The following is a 16,939-nucleotide window of genomic DNA, read 5'->3' on the forward strand; positions in this document are numbered from 1 at the left end:
TCAAAGAGAAGTTTCGTCAGTCTCAACAAGAGTATTAAATGTTCCCTTAAGAGGAAGACAAGGTGCAGTGTAGGTATAAGGAACCTATTTTTAAAAGGGAAAACAATCCCCATGTAAGTCACAATATGTAGACACTGAAATAAACTAGCAAGTTATTTTTAGAGTGAAAAAGCTTACCAAATATTTCTCCATTTTTGGCATATTCCGTCACAAGGTACAGCATGCTTTTGGTCTCCATCACCTGTTGGTAGATGTAGCACACATTAACTTACTTAGGGGGGAAAAGGGGACAAACGACAAGATCCTGACACTTTCCAACATTTCCCCCCAAGCACAGTAGGTGACCATCAAAGACCTTTTAATCCTGGATGTTCGAGGATTCAAATTCAAAGGCGCTATTAAAGGCTCCCTTGCATTGGTTGCCTAGACGAGTGCATTTGTTTCCTTCTGAGATACCTGGGACCAATTGCAAACGCAGCCTGAAGGCTGCAGGATTTGAGCTAACACGCCAAAGCAGCTGGTTTGCTCGGCTCCTACATAAATACCTCAAGTATGAGGGGGACCGAGAGCATCTGGGCTCTCAGCACTGGAGTTTATGCCTCTCTGATGCACCTCACAGATATCCAGGAATACAAAATAGGGAAAACGCTGCAATACATCGTGGAGACAGAGACACCACATTTGGTAAATCTTGAGATCCCACCCATGCAATGCTTCTGCATGTTCTCTCCTCACCCCTTCTGGGGAACCCAGAGGATGGGATCAGCACCCCGGGCAAGCCAAATATGACTTTTGGGTCTCAGTTTCTACACTCCTGTGTTAACCAGGTAATTCTGCTCATTCTCCCTTCCCCTGCTTTCCAGTTTTCCTTTCCCGTGTGCCCAGTCTTCCTTGAGAAGATTCCCACAGAACCCGCCTGTTGTTTGATACTTCTGCAAAGTTTCCTCTTGCTTCCCAATGTCCTTGTTTGGCATCCAGTTCAGTCCACACTGACCCCGGGTATCAGAATCAGGAGGTGAGAATTGCCCAGACATCTGAAGTATGCTGGAGAAGATCTTCACTAACATATTCAAGATACGTGTGGACTTCCTTGCAACAAACACCTTCTTTTAAGCCTCATATGACAGGAGCAGTTGTGAACTATGAGATAAAAGAGCTCCCAGGAGATTACGACCCCTCTGCAACTTGGTAATGCAGCGACGGAGTTTTTAAGAAAGCCGGCCAAACTCAGCTAAGCTTTTCATCAACTATCAGGATTTTCGGCAGGCTTCAACTGCTGTAAAAGATGCTTTCCAAAATGGGGTATTTCATAATATTCTTAAACCCTGTTATCACCATGGCTTTATACTTTCTACACCTGCCGCTACCAGTTAATCCTCCCTCTCTACTCTTTCACGAAACCCTGACCTCTCCTTTCATTGGGCACATTCATTACTGGGACAACAAAAACATGCAAGATTGATGCTTTAGAATATGATACCAAGTCCCAAGAATTTCAAACCGTTTTCCAAATCTAACACAGCTTGTAAACCCTCATGGTAAAGAGCACAGTGCTTGCACCAAATGAGTTAAGCGCATTTAAAATATTAAAACACCCAGGCAGGCTTGTCAATAGGTAAAGGACAGACTAGAACTGCTTTTAATAAACATAGCAAGCTTTAATAGTGAATTCTCTTAAGTCAAAATGTTCATTTTCATGCCAGCATTTAAAAAAAAGCAAAATTTAGGCTGGATCCATATTATGATTTTCAGAAAGCACCAACTTTGACCTCTTCAGCACCAGTTAACTTTTCACCCAGACCTTCCCCGGCTGATTGTCTTGCCCAGTTTGCTGACTTAGCTTTCTCTTTAAATTGAGAGTGGGGTTTGTTTCGTTTATTTTAAATACTTTAACTAAAGCACTTTGCACTTGAAACTTTCACATGTTCTAAAACGAGACATGATGTTAGGTATAAGCAAGCCATGTGTAAACTGATTAAATAGAAATAAAGAAATCAAGTTTTGTGTTTCCCCCAAAGTAGCGCTGTGGTGCCTCAAACTCGGGCTTCAGCATCGTTGGACAAGCGGCCAGCCTCTTTCCGAGCAACAAAGCGGCAGTGAAAGGAGGAAGGGGCTGAAGTGTGTTCTTCCAACCTTGCCAGGTACGTGGCTGCTCAGAAGCCAGGGATGGAATCGTTCCCAGGCAGATCTGAAAATGTAGCATGATTTCTATGCAGCCTACCAATATATTGCACACAGAACATATGGAAAGGTCATACTGCCCTTGCCCTTAATAAATCTTGCTCTCCCTTCTATCTTTAAAAAAAGGTTTTGTATACACACACTTCATGAAAAGGAGTGCGATATCCTTGATCATTATTCAGTGTACAATTAATTAATGTACACTTCTTATCTGTCTGCTTGTTGACTTACTAGCTGGTTGACTTCTGTGTGCTATCACATACCCATGGCAGGAGTTAGTCCCCAATAAAAATGTAGAGCTACTGAAAACGAAACGCTGCAGCTAGCTACTTTTCCTGCGAGAGCAGAGCATGAAAGTTACACGATTCTTTTCACTACACAGACAACTCTCCTTTCTGCATTCCACTTTGAAAAATGCAAGGTAGGGTGTTTGTTTCATACTATCAGATGCTCCCCTTGATTTATAGGGTGCTGTCACGGTTGGGGCACAATTCAATAAAATTGGAACCACTAGACTGTTACTGCTGGTAACATTAAAGCTAACAAGGCCTTATTAAATCAGATCTTTCCTCTTTAAACAGCAGGAAGATTCCTGTTTGCTTAAGGCTTAACAATTAACGGGGGCAACCCTTGACTGTCATTTGGACAATGAGGGATTCTTAGCTCTGGGACTATTGTTTAAATGGACACAATTCACTGGCGCCCTTATTCCTCACATGTGCTCTTGTGTATCGTCTCTTCATTTCACCGAGCAGGAGACATGCATGAACCATATTCAGCATCTAAATTTGGGTTTTCCTCTTACTCTATGGTGTGTTTTCCATTCATGTAAGGTGCTACAAGCAATATAAAATGGCAAAAGTTGAATATCAAAGCTTAGCTTCAATTCTGTACTTTGTTCCCCACTTGGAACACCTTCCTGACTAATCTAAAAGCCCAAAGGCAATCATTTGCATCAATCAAAGAATGTTTCTGTAGTATGGCAACAGCTTGACTGTTCAGTAATTTGAGAAGCTTACTGTATGCACTGCTCTTATAAACTGTCATGTTATCATTAGATACAAGGGTTCTAATGGAGGGCACATGGCCCAAGAAAAGCTTTGATGGAGACTTCGAGAACATTTATCCACTTAAGTGTAAAAGAAACTCTTGCCAAAGTCTGTGACACTTCATGGGTGTTCAAGTGAAAAATGAAAAATGAAGGCATGCCTGTATGACCTATTTAAGCAGTTGCAGACCTGTTTATTTCATGGCTTTCTATAAATGGGATTCTATCTTTCTTCCTCTCCAAACTGCCTAGGAAAATCTACAAAAGACTTCTCAGAACCTTGAAAAACACTTCGGGGGAAGCAATGACACAAAACAAATTCCATCCCGATTCATTTTTGGTGTGCCGAAGGCTCAGCACTGAGCATCGGCAACCCGACGACTGTGGTGGGATCTGACTAACACATGAAAAACAACTGAGTCATCCTTGAAATAGGGATGATCTTCCCCTGCCTTCTTACTATCCAGGTCCTGAGCAAAAGCGAAGCACTATCATGGTGAAAGGTAAGTCAGAGGCACTCGGCAGATTTAAAAATAACAATTTCCCCCAGTTCAACCACACACATGACACAACTCACACTCAGAGCATGATCTCATCTTTAAAAGTTCACTCTTTCACACTCTGAAACTTGCTGAGTTGCGTATTGCACTACTGAATGCTGATTAGATAATCAGGAGCCCATGAAGGATGAATTCCTACATAGCAGCTCACAAGCTAGAGAGGCACAACACAGAAGTAATTGGCCACGTTGGCATGAAATGCTTAAGGGTGGGGGGTGGGGCTGTTCAGAATTACTGTTTGCAATTGAGCCTGCTGAGGGATTACCAGCTTCCTCCTACCTGTGCCCTTCTGTAGGTGGAAGTGCCCGAACTTACAGGAAACCTAGCAGCATGAACAGCCTTAATGTTGTCTCAGACTTGGCTATTGCTCCTCTAACATCTGGAAGCTTGTTAGAGCAGCAACACTGCAGCTGTCCCAGTCTGGATGCACGGACACACTTTCCACCGTAGTCAAGTTCCACTTGGATGAGGAGCCAAGTGAGCGCGACCAGACAGGTGGTGAATTCTGCGCCAGGACTGGCCCAGTGCTGTGGCCACCGAGCTTCCATGCTGCGCAGAATCCCTACAGCCTTGCTTGAAGAACACAGGTGTTCTTCCTGTCGACCAGAGACGTGCACTGCCTGTGGTGATTAGTATTCCTTGCCTCTGGCTATTCAAGTCAATGGGAGTACAACCCTGTGAATTAATGGATTTTTCAAAGCCATTCAGATTTCAACCATCACAAAGAATCGAGCAGAACATTTGTGAAGCATACTGATTTTTAAAATTATTTTCAGTTTTGTACACCAACATTCATACTTGGCCACGTAAGAGCTGTCCGCTAAATATACAATAAAGGTCTTCCTTGGACAAGGAGATTCATTCCAGTGCTTACAAATCTTTAACGCTTAGGCTTGGCAACAAGATGGCTACACACCTGATAAAGCTTGATAATGTGTGGATGGTTCAACATCTTCATTATCTGCACTTCACGATAAATTTTCTCCAGGTTCACAGAATCTAATTGAGATTTGTCAATGATTTTTATTGCCACCTAGAATTAAAAAAAAAAAAAGAATTCTAAAGTCAGTTTTACCAAATGATTCCCAAGATTGCTGCAAGCCACTTGCCCATTTGCAAAAGTACTGGCTATGTTTTGGCACTGGAGTGTTATAGCACTCATAAGGACAAAACACTATGGAGGGAGTTTGAAAAGTCACTAAAAATTTAGAAAGCAGAGCTCCAAACGTTTTACAGAACGGAAAGAGCACATCCAGACTCTTGGCTAGACCTTTAGCAAAAGCACCCCTGCATGGTATTTCTGCAACAGCAGCGTCTATCTAGGCATTTAAGAACATAAGGAAATCCACGTTGGATCAGACCAAAGGTCCATCTAGTCTAGCACGCCATACATATGGGGGCAAACTGGCTGTCCACAAGACCCCCTCCTTCCCAAGCCCCTCAGCAACTGGTCAAGGAGGAAGCACATGGCCAGCAAGCCTAGTAGTCAGATAGCTTTGTCCTCCTCCATCAGTCCGTCCAATTCCCCTTTAAAGCCATCCAGGCCACCGGCCTTCACCACTTCTCATGAGTTTAATTACATGCCCTGTAAAGAAATATTTCCCTTTATCTGTCCTAAACCTCCCATCAATCAGCTTCATGGGATGGCCCTGCGTTTGAGTGTCAGTGTCGCCCTTTTTCTAAGCTGAATCCCTTTTGGTTTTCACTGCCCTAAAAAGCTTCGTGCCATCAGCAAACTCGGCCACTTCACTCCTTACTCCTTTTATGCTCAAGATGAGCAGGATAATTTAAAATAACATGTTCCAGATCAAGTATTTTGGCATGTGTGGGGGAAACCTTCTCCATACAGGTTTGACATATAAATGAAAGCCTCCATATTGTTTTCTCCATGCCCTTCCATTTTATCTTTTGCTCTGGTTGATTACACTGGCAAAGGCCTGACCTTGCTCACTCTTAGAAGAGGTTTAGGTATTACCAGGCCTGCCATGAGCATTGGTCAGGACATGGCCAAGAAAAGACAGTCATTTAATAATTAAAATAGATGTTACTGCAAAAAGACCAAAGGATATGCTCAATAGCAAACTGTAAAACAGGAGAAAAGGGAGATCAACATTATTCAAGCACATGGTATTATGACTGAGAACGGAAGCAAAAACAAAGCATCTTAAAATGTGCAAACACAGTAAATAAAACACACATAATCTGAGGTACACAGGTTACATGATTCATTGCACAAGCTGAAGGAGGTCTGAATTTGCATTCCTTGAACATCTCGCCTGAAATTGAAGGGAGTTTCCAAACTGAAGGGTCTGTTGATTTGGGGTGGGGGGGGGGGGGCAGAGAGGAAAAACAGACATGTGTACACACACAGCCCTTAAAGCAGCTTCTTGTCTTGGATCCCAGCCAAAATGCCTTGAAGCTTGTTCTCACTAGAAATACATGTCTAAATGTTTCAAAAACAGTCCCAAGCATATACCCATTTTACCATTTAGAAGAATCACCCACTAACCAAAAGAGGAAGTAGAGATGTTCACATCACATGCACTCAGAAAATAAAATTACTGCATGTTCTCCGTTTTAACTGTGATTAATGCTTCGTACATAAAGACATTTATAATCACACTACTGAGACTTGAGTGCAAGCTCTCCTTAGGGAAACCCAACCCACTTAAACACAATAAATATAGCTCAACTATCTACAATCTAGTTTTAGATGCACAAAATCCCAATTCTCCACTAATGTTGGAAAATTAGAAAGAAATGCAGTTACAGATTCTCAGATTCATTCTAGAGGCAAATGAAAATGAAATAAAAGAAAAGTAGTGTGCACCTGGAAAATACTAAATGGAGCAGTGGAAAAAACCACACACACACACACACACACACACACACACACACACACACACACAATAAGTAGCACGGAACTGCTTTAACACAGAAAGCGAAGGGGACACAAATACAGACGAAAGATGTTCCAAAATTTATCAGTGGGCCCACAGTGTTTCCCAATGGAAGCTCCTAATATCTCAGAATCAGCACAATTTGGGCTGCCTTTATAAAGACCCTTGTTGCTATTACCACACTACATTGCAATTTTTCCCCCAAAAAAGTTTGAAGACTCTCTAGATGTCAGAGTTTGATTATAGTATGTTTTGCTTCATTTTAACTGCCTATTTTGTACATTTTCCCCATTTATGACTATATACTTTATAGTCTATACCTTGGAAAGTAGAAATATGAACCCAAAAGAGAGGCAAAGGGTTGCTACAATCTCCCAGGTTTATATTAATTGGCTTTATGTCCAGCAAACCTCCATCTCAGTTGCCATGGTGCCCTTGTTTCCTTTTCACAATAGAGCATCTCAGGTGATTAATACAACACAGCATATTATTTAACAGGGGAAATACTAGAACAAGGAGTGATCAAAGGAGGTGAAATGGTGTGAGATTCAGGATGGACAAATTAGATGACACTGCACACCATTAAATTATGGATGCTGTTTCCACAAGATGCATTGATGACTGCCAACATGGACAATGTTTAAAGACAACAGACAAACAATTCCTTGAGGAGTCTGCTGTTAGTGCCTACTAGCTCTTCTAGCAACGGTGGCCAAAAAAATTCTGTTTAATAAACATAAAATGAGGGCTATATATTGCAGGACCTGTACTGGAAATGAAACCATGTGTCAACTTTGGTCGTACAATTCCTTCGTGGATTTTTCTGGATCAAAGATACCTGTAAAACTCTACTTAACGTACCAGGGAGATAATTTTCCATTTCACAGGCATAGGAAGCCACTGACCCATGGGAAATGTACCAATGTTCACTGGAGTTGGTCAAGAATCTAAACCCGTGCAAAGGCAGATCACACCTTCTCTCTATGTGGGTAAAATGTTGCTAATTCAAATGACCTCGAGTCTGTATATTTATTTATCTATCAATTTATATCCTGCCTTTTTCCTACAAAGGGCCCAAGGCAGCTTACATCTCCTCCTCCATCTTATCCCCACAACAGCAACCCTGTGAGGCAGGCTGGGCTGCGAGTCTGTGACTGGCCCAAAGTCACCCAGTGGGCTCCATGGCTGAGCGGGGACTCGAACCCAGATCACCTGAGTCCCAGTCCCACGCTCTGAACCACCACACCACACTGGCTCTATATCTAGAGCTTAAAGCTCCAACCCTGCAAAGAAAAGCTTAGAGGCTTATGTTTTCTTTAAGAAATGCATGCATTTAAGAATAGTGAAATTCTTTTGAAATGGAATAAAGTCCACATTCCCTTTGCTTACCCAGTGGGTAGCCAACCTGAGAGAACATCAGAATATATCAAGATTAGCACTCCTTTTAAGGAAGAATGCAAGACAGAGGAATCATGAGAACATCAATGTTTACTACAGACAGAACAGAATTGAGCAGAATTCTTATCCACTCCAGATGCCTTGCAAGTTATTCCTATGATGTATCAAGGAAATTAAGAGGCATGGAAGGCCTTGTGTAACAAAGATATTAAGGAATTTGGTATGGAGTCAAGAAATGGTCAGGTAAGATCCGTATCCTGGCAATAGTAGTCTAGGACCTCAAATCGAGGCCTTTTCCAGTCCAACTACCAGCTAAACTAGAATCTGTCCCAACCCCACCTCTGACATTTACATTTCCTTCATCGGGAACAGAGCCAATGATGTCACGAGAGTCCCTGTTTGCAAACTGTCTCCCGTCCCAGGCCAAGAGCAAAGGTATCTTTTGCTGCAAGAAACTTTGCTAAGGGCTCAACTACATGCATATTTATCCCAGGAGAAAGCGCAGCTCTGGCTTAAATGAATCACACATACAACTCCTCAACAGTTTTGCTCCAGGGAAGCCAGCGACACAAAGCTACGGCGGGAGATGGTGGGACTGCCACATTTGTGCAGTAATTCAAAGGTATTATTTTTCATTCATAATCACGGCAGCTAATCCACCATTGTGCATAAAAGCAGGCTGGGGAGCAAAAGCATTGACTTCAAAGGAAAATTCAACCATTTGCCCTTGTTACCTTGGAAGCTGCTCCTGATGGCAAGGGGGAGCAAAGCTGCTTGAACAAAAATCTTCAATTATTTATAAATGTGTAGCACAACCATTTCCACGCATGCAGCTTGGAATTTCCCAAGTGGAACGTGATTATGTCCATGCCTTCCAAGGCAGATAATAAGAGTCAACCTCAAAGAGGACGGGAGGTCTCGATATTTCTTGAAGGCCTCATCTAGTCTAACAGAGTGCGAAGTAAGTTGTTGATAAAATATGACATGATGGAACAAAGTGTGACTACAAAGAAGTGACTAAAGGTTTAATTCCCAATTCAGAGCAATGACTAAGATCACAATTCTATGCCAGGTTAGACAGAAAAAGCTACAGCTAAGCTTGCTGGAGCATACAGGGAATTGTTGGCCTTTCATCTGTCTAAAATGGCATATGATTGCACCTTACGATGAAGAGAGAATTTCAGGTGAGGTATGAATGCCACAAGAAAAACTCAATCACTAGTTCACTTTTTAAATCCACATTTTTTTTAAAAGCCTGTCATTTAAACAAGGACTGAGGCAGAAAGAGAATATGGTGATTCTCTGCCCAAATCCATTCTAATCAATCTTCAGTTCATTTCTATTTTTGTTTAAACACAAATAAAGATCCTAGAATGAATCTCCAAAAGAGAGTATATGTTTAGACTAAGTTGTTCTTTATTGTTTATAGCCACAGGCCATTACAAGTTTAAAAAAATATATATTGCAAGAGTAGAGACATGAGGTTTGCTGTAGCCCTCCGTTCCAGCTTCACAGTGTTAATCCCATTCATTGTTCCTTCCTCATTCCTCCATACTGAAGCTATCTGCTAGCAATATAACCTTTCCAAACAATGATAAATTAAATTATTTCATTTTGAAGATCCGCAAGCTACGGAGTTCCAAGAAATCCAGTTCTCAGCAAATCTAAAGAACGCCAGTTTTTCTGGCTTCCAGATATTTCCTCAACTTCTTGAAACCTAGAAGAGGAATGGCAGGGGGAGGGGTGGAAAACTTCATACTAAATTAATTCCAAAGCATTTTGCTTATGACTAACTTTCCGCAGAGGCTCTCCCAAGCCACCCTGCAAGAGTTCCGGCCTTCATCTCAATTCCTTCTTTGCATAACACTCTGCCACCAGCACTTCGATTTGTGCATTTCTCACAGGCCTATCATGTCTGATTTTCATGGTGTTCCAAGACATCACTGAAGATAATCAAGTTGAATTGTAGCAGCAACACTCTGAAACAGTATCTTTTGCAAATGTATTCTTGATCTGAGTTTCCGGGCACCAGGTGCTTAGAATGCAACAGTATAGTAGGCATACATAATCTAAACACACATTCATCACTGCAACACTTAATTCTATTGAATGTATCGTTTCATTTTTCTAAACTCTTCCTTGCTAAAGTTTGTTGATCCAATTCTTTCCACTGCTTAAGTTCTCCTCCCCAGCAGACGCAAACCAAAGAATATCGCTTCTGTACTTCTGCAGCTACAATCACAACACTCATCTGTGCCATAACCAGTCTCTGAAAAGACTTTACTCCTATAAAGGATAAGATGCAGTGGAAGATTTCAATTCGCTTTAAAGCAAAATGCTAGATAATATCCACCAACATACTTGGCAGATGCAATCAACATCAATTTGACGGGCAATTTCTAAATTCTTAATCACATATAGTACAAAATACAGGGACTGATTTCAAAACTATATATGACTGTCCAAATTGCAGCTTCCCACACTGATGGTTACATGATTCAGCAACATTAAAGTAGAAGTTCAAAGGCAACGGGGGCAGATAAAGCAGAGCAGCGGATGGCTGCGCACAACGAGACGCCATCACGAGTGAACCCACGAATCCCCCAAGTCACCACTTGAACCAGGGACAGCTGGCACACTCATCCTGCATCTTGCGTCGTCAGGTACCCTGCCAAATAAGCCTGCTCAATACCAAGAGGAGTTCCCTGGAAGCACCACGATTCAAAATTATTCACCTGACAGACTGCCTCCGGCCCAGCACTCAATCATCACGCATGTGCATCAGACAGATGTGTTCACAAAGCGGTGCACGAAGCCCTCCAAATTCTCCCCCACCTCTAAATGCGCCTAGCCATTGCATTTATTTTCCATACACAACATGCCACCGGGCACTTCTACTAAGAGCTGGCAAAAAGTCTTCGGGTTGGCTCAAGATTTAGCAATGCTTACAGAAAAGCTATTGAAATGAAATGGACTGTAGATCGTTCCGCCCTGGCTAAATTGGGAACTAACCCATTATGTCTCCTGCAACAAAGGAGGTCAGTATAAAGAGCTGTCCATATAATCAGAGTGAAAGACACTACCTCTTCCAATCTTTCAGACACCAAAATTGGTTTAACACATTGTCCTATGGTTAGCCATTCCACGCAGTCCAAATCAGTATATGCCAGCCTTTTCAAATGTGCCAGATCACACCTCCCATTATCCCCCATGCATCTCCACCCCATGCTGGCTGGCATCGTACGCCCCTGTCCAAAATGCATCTAAAGTCTGTTCCAAAAAGAGGCCTGAGTTTTGACAGGTTAACTGCGTTCTAGAGGATGTTGCCAGGAAAGGGCAACATCCACAAACACCCTTTTCGCTAGCAAAGATGCCATTGAGGCTTCACTTCTCACCTGACCTGAGAAGCAAAGCCATCGAGCAGTAGCAAGTTCTCTGTGGCTTTGCTTCGCCACCGTCCACGGAGGGTGCCTCCTGTGCTTTGACAGGAGATACTATCCAGAGCACTGGGAAGGGAAGGGTAGGCGTTTCAGTGCCGGCTGAACAGAGACAAGAAACCCCGCACACACGCTGGGTGCAATGAAACCCCCAAAGGGCAGGTGGCGAGCAAGCGACAGCATTCCAGGTTGCCACCGGAAGGGGCTGTCACTGCATAAATCACGAAAAACCTGAACTCTGCGGGGGAGGGGTCAAAGGGGGGACAAGGCAGGTCCTGTCCCCGAGATGCCTTTGGGAGGTGCATAAGGGAAAGCAGGACAGACTGTCCACGGTGAGCTTGATCATCTGTCAGGTGCATGGTGGGCTGTTTCAGGAACAAACCACCCTGTGGTTGTGCAGACTCGCCCCAGGTCTGACTGCAACCCATAGGAATGTGCTTTCTCGCCATCCTTTGGGCTGTACTGGGTGAATGAGGGGATATATATCAAGGGAAGAAAACATGCCTACAGTTCCTAGCCCGGCTTCTGTCTTATGAAAAGTAGTGATTGTGAGGGCTTGCTTTTTAAGGGTAGGTAAAGTTCCTCAATATTCTCAGTGACCGACAGAAAATATAAGGCAACTTTTAAAAAACACACACAATGGTAAAGCAGCATAAAATCAGCTAAGAAATTTATCTCCATTAGGGACAAATGTTCAGTGGCTTAAATAAAAAGTGCATGTTTGAGATAGTCTGGTATAATCCCACTAAAACTGTTTCAACCATTCATTTCGTACTTAACCCAGCTAACGAATTATCCAATAAACGGTCATTACATGTACCCTCTGCATTTTTCTCCTGTGTCTTGTCTTGTATTTAATGTGCAGCTTGCATTCAGAAAGACTCCCGTGGTCTTAATTTAGTATACAGACAGAATGATTCATATGTTTGGAGGGTAAAACAGAACCATCCTTCTTGAAGCTGACTCCAGGTCAAGCGAAAGAGTTTTGTGACACATGGGTTACCTAACTTAACATGTTGAGGTTTGACTTTGTGATTTGTAAATAAGTTACACAAAACTCCAGGATTCACAGCTGCTCCCATTCCTGTCCAGAGAAATTACTGAAGAATGGAGACAGCTGATTCGTAGCATGCATGACCAGTAGCTCCATCCTACTTGCAACATACACCCACAAATTAGGCCTGGGGTAAGCCACCATCTACTGGTAAGGCACAAGCAAAGTTTTCAAGGTCTGCCAGCACAAATTATTTGGAAGCACTGAGAAATTCACAGAATCACCTGTCCTCAATTCCTCTTCTTTCCCCAACTGAGCAAATAATCTCACCAGCTACAGAACTATGCCAGGACCAGTCCAGGCTTCCAAAAGCTGACTTACCCCCTTTGCTGTTGCTATGGAAGGGGCACAAAGGGAGTCATGCATCTCACCTCATTCCCAGATCCTGGAAAGGAAGCGACTGTGGTCAAGTCTGGAGAGACAAAGACTAGGGGAGGCACGACTTGGGGATGCCGTCCAAAAAGGGCAGAAGCTTCTAAGAGCATCAGAGCACTACCCTGCTGAGAAATGTCTAGCAGAGTGCCAGGAGAGGATCATTTCTAGGACCAGCCTGTGCATCTTGCAAACAGCCCTCGGGTTGTTTGCAAGGCATTCACATACATCTGATCTTGCTGCATCTTTCAGGGAGAAATGTACAGAGACTCTGCTTTTCAAAAAAAAAAAAAAAAGTTTCCTCCTTTTTCTATGCCAAATCCAGGTTGCCAATTTAGAAACTCCCACACTTTCAACAACAACAACAACAAAATTGCAACACTCTTTCTATGCTGTAAGGTCTCTGCTTTCTCAAATGACCCCCTCTTTCTTCTAAGTCCTCTCCTACAGATGAACCATGAGTAAAATTATTGAAAAGCAAACTTTTCCCCTGGTAGTGCTCTGTTTATGTTCCCAAATGCCTTTTCTTTATTTAAAATACCAATATACTAGATTTCACCAATAGTTAGCATGGTAGTCTATAAAACACAATTACATTTTCCTAAAATTTCAGTATCCTTTTGATAGGAAACGAAAAAAGCTTTTTTGGGGGGGAGGGGGCATCACTCCATGCCTGAATGCCTTCTCTTCTTTCCACTGGACCGCTTTATCCGTTTTTATGTCCAGTGCTACTTCCAATCTTTTAAGCTGTTCCCCATTTTCAAAAGAAGTGCTTCAAATTTATTACTGCCATTCCCTCGTAAGTCAAACTTCCTTTTGGAAGTGTCAACTTTGTTTCAGGGCATGCCCTCCAAAAAAGGACCCCTCACAGCTTATTATTTTTCGTTGCATCTACATTCCAACTTTTCCTCCATGGACCCAAAAGAGTGCATACAATCCTCCTCTTCTCCTTTTTATCACCACAACAACCCTGCCAGGTAGATTAGACCAACAAAATACTAGATGGGGTAAGTATTACTCTCTGGATGCCCCACACTCCCTGCTCTGGGGCTCTGTCAATTCCAAAACCTTTCTATGCATGACACATTCCACATTCCTTAAGTTCTTTTTACTTGCACGCTTTCCCTTTCTTTGAGGAAGCAAAATGTGCCCACCGCCCCCTGAAAAAAGGGTATTGATTTTTTGAGGCTCTTGACCTTATCTGGGTCTTCCACAGGAGGGCAACTCAGTGAGTACAACAACCATTCCAACTACACCACCCTTCTGGTAAGATGCATTCTCTTTTGGAGCACCTGTCTACTCCAAGATCTCGCAGAAGACTTCAACGTCCAGAAGATGCACCTTAGTCTCTGTGTGCATGTATGCAGGTACATTTCTGGATAGAGCAGACCACTGCTCAAGGCGGGAGGAAGGTGTACAAGAGGATTCTCCTTCGGGACGCAAAATAACCCTTGCATCACCACAGCCTTTCCTTCCAGACCACAGCAGCTCTTTCTCAGGAAGTCGAGGGCACGGGCAGATCCCTCCTGCAAATCCTTCAGGGTCACCATCATGCACACCTTCCTAGAACCACATTCTGTTATTTATGAGGGAAGAACAAGCTTAAAGGGACACCTTAAAGGTGAAGGCAACCCTCTCCTGAACTTCTCTCCCCTGTTCTTTCCCAAGGAGCTGCTCTGTTTGGACAACTCCCACTCTTCCAAGAAAAAGGAATGACTTCATAAGGGATGCAACAGGCAGGATCAGATGATCATGGAGAAGGAAGTGAGCTGTGGTGGGTTGTTCCCATGTGTGTGCTTGTCATATGCTAGGGGAACAGCCTATTTACCCCTGCAGGGGGGAGGGGGCTTTTCATACCGAATAGTAATAAGGCACCTAGAACCCACGGCCTGTGCTAGGATTTTGGGTGCCTTGCTACTCACAACAACACACTAACGGTGCCAGGTTCTCACAACATGGTGAGCAATGCCAGTGAGGGTAATTATGCTAAGCTGGCCTGTTTCCCCCTCTGTGATCCTGCAGACCCAGCCAGTATCGCCCTTTCCCAAGACCGTATGCAACTTTCTCAGGTGCAGAATCCTCCCACTCAGTCCATCACCATTTCCTCTTTGTTATTTCAGGCATGCATATGGCACCTTCCAGGACACCCCCGCCCCCGTTGCTTACAAACAGCATCTGTATCATTTTAAAATACAAACCACCCCATCCAATTATAAAGCTAAGCAAAGTAGCAATGCAAAAGCCTCGCACCATGCCATTACTAGGAAAACAGAATGAAATTCAAAAGTTTTAACGGCCTGTTTAAAAGCTAACAATATCTCCTCCAGCAGATACGGAGCCACAGGCAAAAAGTCCCCCCCTCTAGTGTCATGGACTTTGACTGTAGATACACACACAGGAACTCTGCGGCCAGTTTTTGCATACAGGCAGGTTCACATGGGTGCAGGTGTTCCTTCAAAACAACACAGCCCCGAACTAATCACACCTGTTGCCCATGCGAGCAGCTACAACTGTCAAGCGAAAGCAGCTGGGATCATGGGAGGGCAGCCCAACGCATCTGGAGAGCAGCAGGTCTAAAGCAGCATTTTAAACTGAGCTTGGGAACAAATAAGCAACCAGTGAAACCAGCATCAATATTAATACCTTCAGAATACCTGGTCCCTGACACATATTTTACTGCGTACTCAGTTGACTGAGCTTCTCTTAAAGGCAGCTGTACATAAAGCTCAACGAGGTCACCTAGTCTACAGGTGTGAAGGCCAGGGTGGGGGGAAGCAGGCGATTTTTTCAGAGAGAGAACTTTATTTTCCTGAATTTTCTTGGTTTTCCCCCCAGGCCTTCACATTTCTAGTCTAGCCTGGATGTAACCTGAACATATGTAAATGAGGCAAGGTCTGCTTTCTCTGGAAAGGGCCATAAACCAGCTAAGGTGTAAACTGCACTCCTAGGCAGGTATCACCTGCACCTCCACAGGTATTTCTGAGTACCAGAAAACCCCCAAAAGGTGCTTTGGGCCATGTAGGGAGTCACACGCCCATCCAAGACCCGCTGCAGCCCCCACCCGCCCAGCTCCATCGCTCCCCCCACCCCCCGTCCTCCCCTCTTACTCCAACTTCGCCCGCCCGCCCTCGCCGATCCCAAAACTGCCTCCAGGATCCCCAGGCCGCGCTTGTCCTTGGCGGAAAGGGGAAGCCGAGCTGCATGTGATCCGCACAGAGAGAGGCGCCGAAGCCCGGACGGTTGCTTCTCCCGCGGATGTTACGAGCGAACCCTGAAGCCCCCCAGAGGTCACAGGGTCGAGACGGGGCAGAGCCCCCTCTGCATCCCGCGCCCCACCGACCGCGCCGCTTTCGTGCTGGGGCGGGGGGCTCCCTGCCCTCTCAGGTCACCCCTGAAGTGTAAAACCGACAAGCGCCCGGGCGCAGCTGGAAGGCTGGCTCGCTTCTCCCCCGGGACGGGGCCATCCATCCTCCCCTACAGGGGGTTTCCCAGAAGCGGTGCCGTTTCACTTTTCCAAGGATGGGGGGGAGGAGGAGGAGGAGGGCGGCGCGCAGCAGGAAAGCGCGGGGCGGGGGGAGAAACGAGGCGTGCGCCCCCTCTCCTTCCCCAGTCTAAGTCTGCAGGCAAGGCGGGGAAGGGGGCGCGGGCAGCACCCCTTCGTCTGAGCGGCGAAGGGAGGGGGCGAGGGGAGGGGAGGACCGCGGCGGGGCAGAGTTCACACGTTACGCCCCCCGACACGCGAGTCGCGGGGCCGCCGCCGGCGCTCACCGACCTCGCTGCGCGTGATGCGGTGCCGGCCCAGCTTGACCACGGCGAAGTTGCCTTTGCCCAGCGTGCCCTCGATCTCGTAGAAGCCGACGCGGACGGGGCCCGACCCTCCGCGGGGCGGCTGCAGGAGCAGCGCCGCCGCCGCCGGGGGAAGCCGCCGCGGCTCGGCCATCACCATGCTGCCCGGGCGGCTCCCGCTCCGGCCCCGGCCCCGGCCCCGG

At 44.9% G+C, this 16,939-nt stretch overlaps 1 protein-coding gene across 1 annotated transcript in view; it reads right to left on the reverse strand.

The window, feature by feature from the left end:
• Positions 1-16,908, reverse strand: part of SIK2 (salt inducible kinase 2) — a 65,195-nt gene extending 48,287 nt beyond the window's left edge. The window contains exons 1-3 of the mRNA XM_044456289.1: positions 16,723-16,908; positions 4,706-4,822; positions 178-241 (exon numbers count right to left, since the gene is read on the reverse strand). Of these exons, the coding sequence (XP_044312224.1) occupies positions 178-241; positions 4,706-4,822; positions 16,723-16,896 (355 nt within the window). The 5' untranslated portion in view covers positions 16,897-16,908. The remainder of the gene's footprint in view (positions 1-177; positions 242-4,705; positions 4,823-16,722) is intronic.
• Between the last annotated feature and the right edge of the window lie 31 nt (positions 16,909-16,939).

The sequence above is a fragment of the Varanus komodoensis genome, unplaced genomic scaffold (genome assembly GCF_004798865.1).
Source record: "Varanus komodoensis strain SLA01 unplaced genomic scaffold, ASM479886v1 scaffold83, whole genome shotgun sequence".
Taxonomy (NCBI): Eukaryota; Metazoa; Chordata; class Lepidosauria; order Squamata; family Varanidae; genus Varanus; species Varanus komodoensis.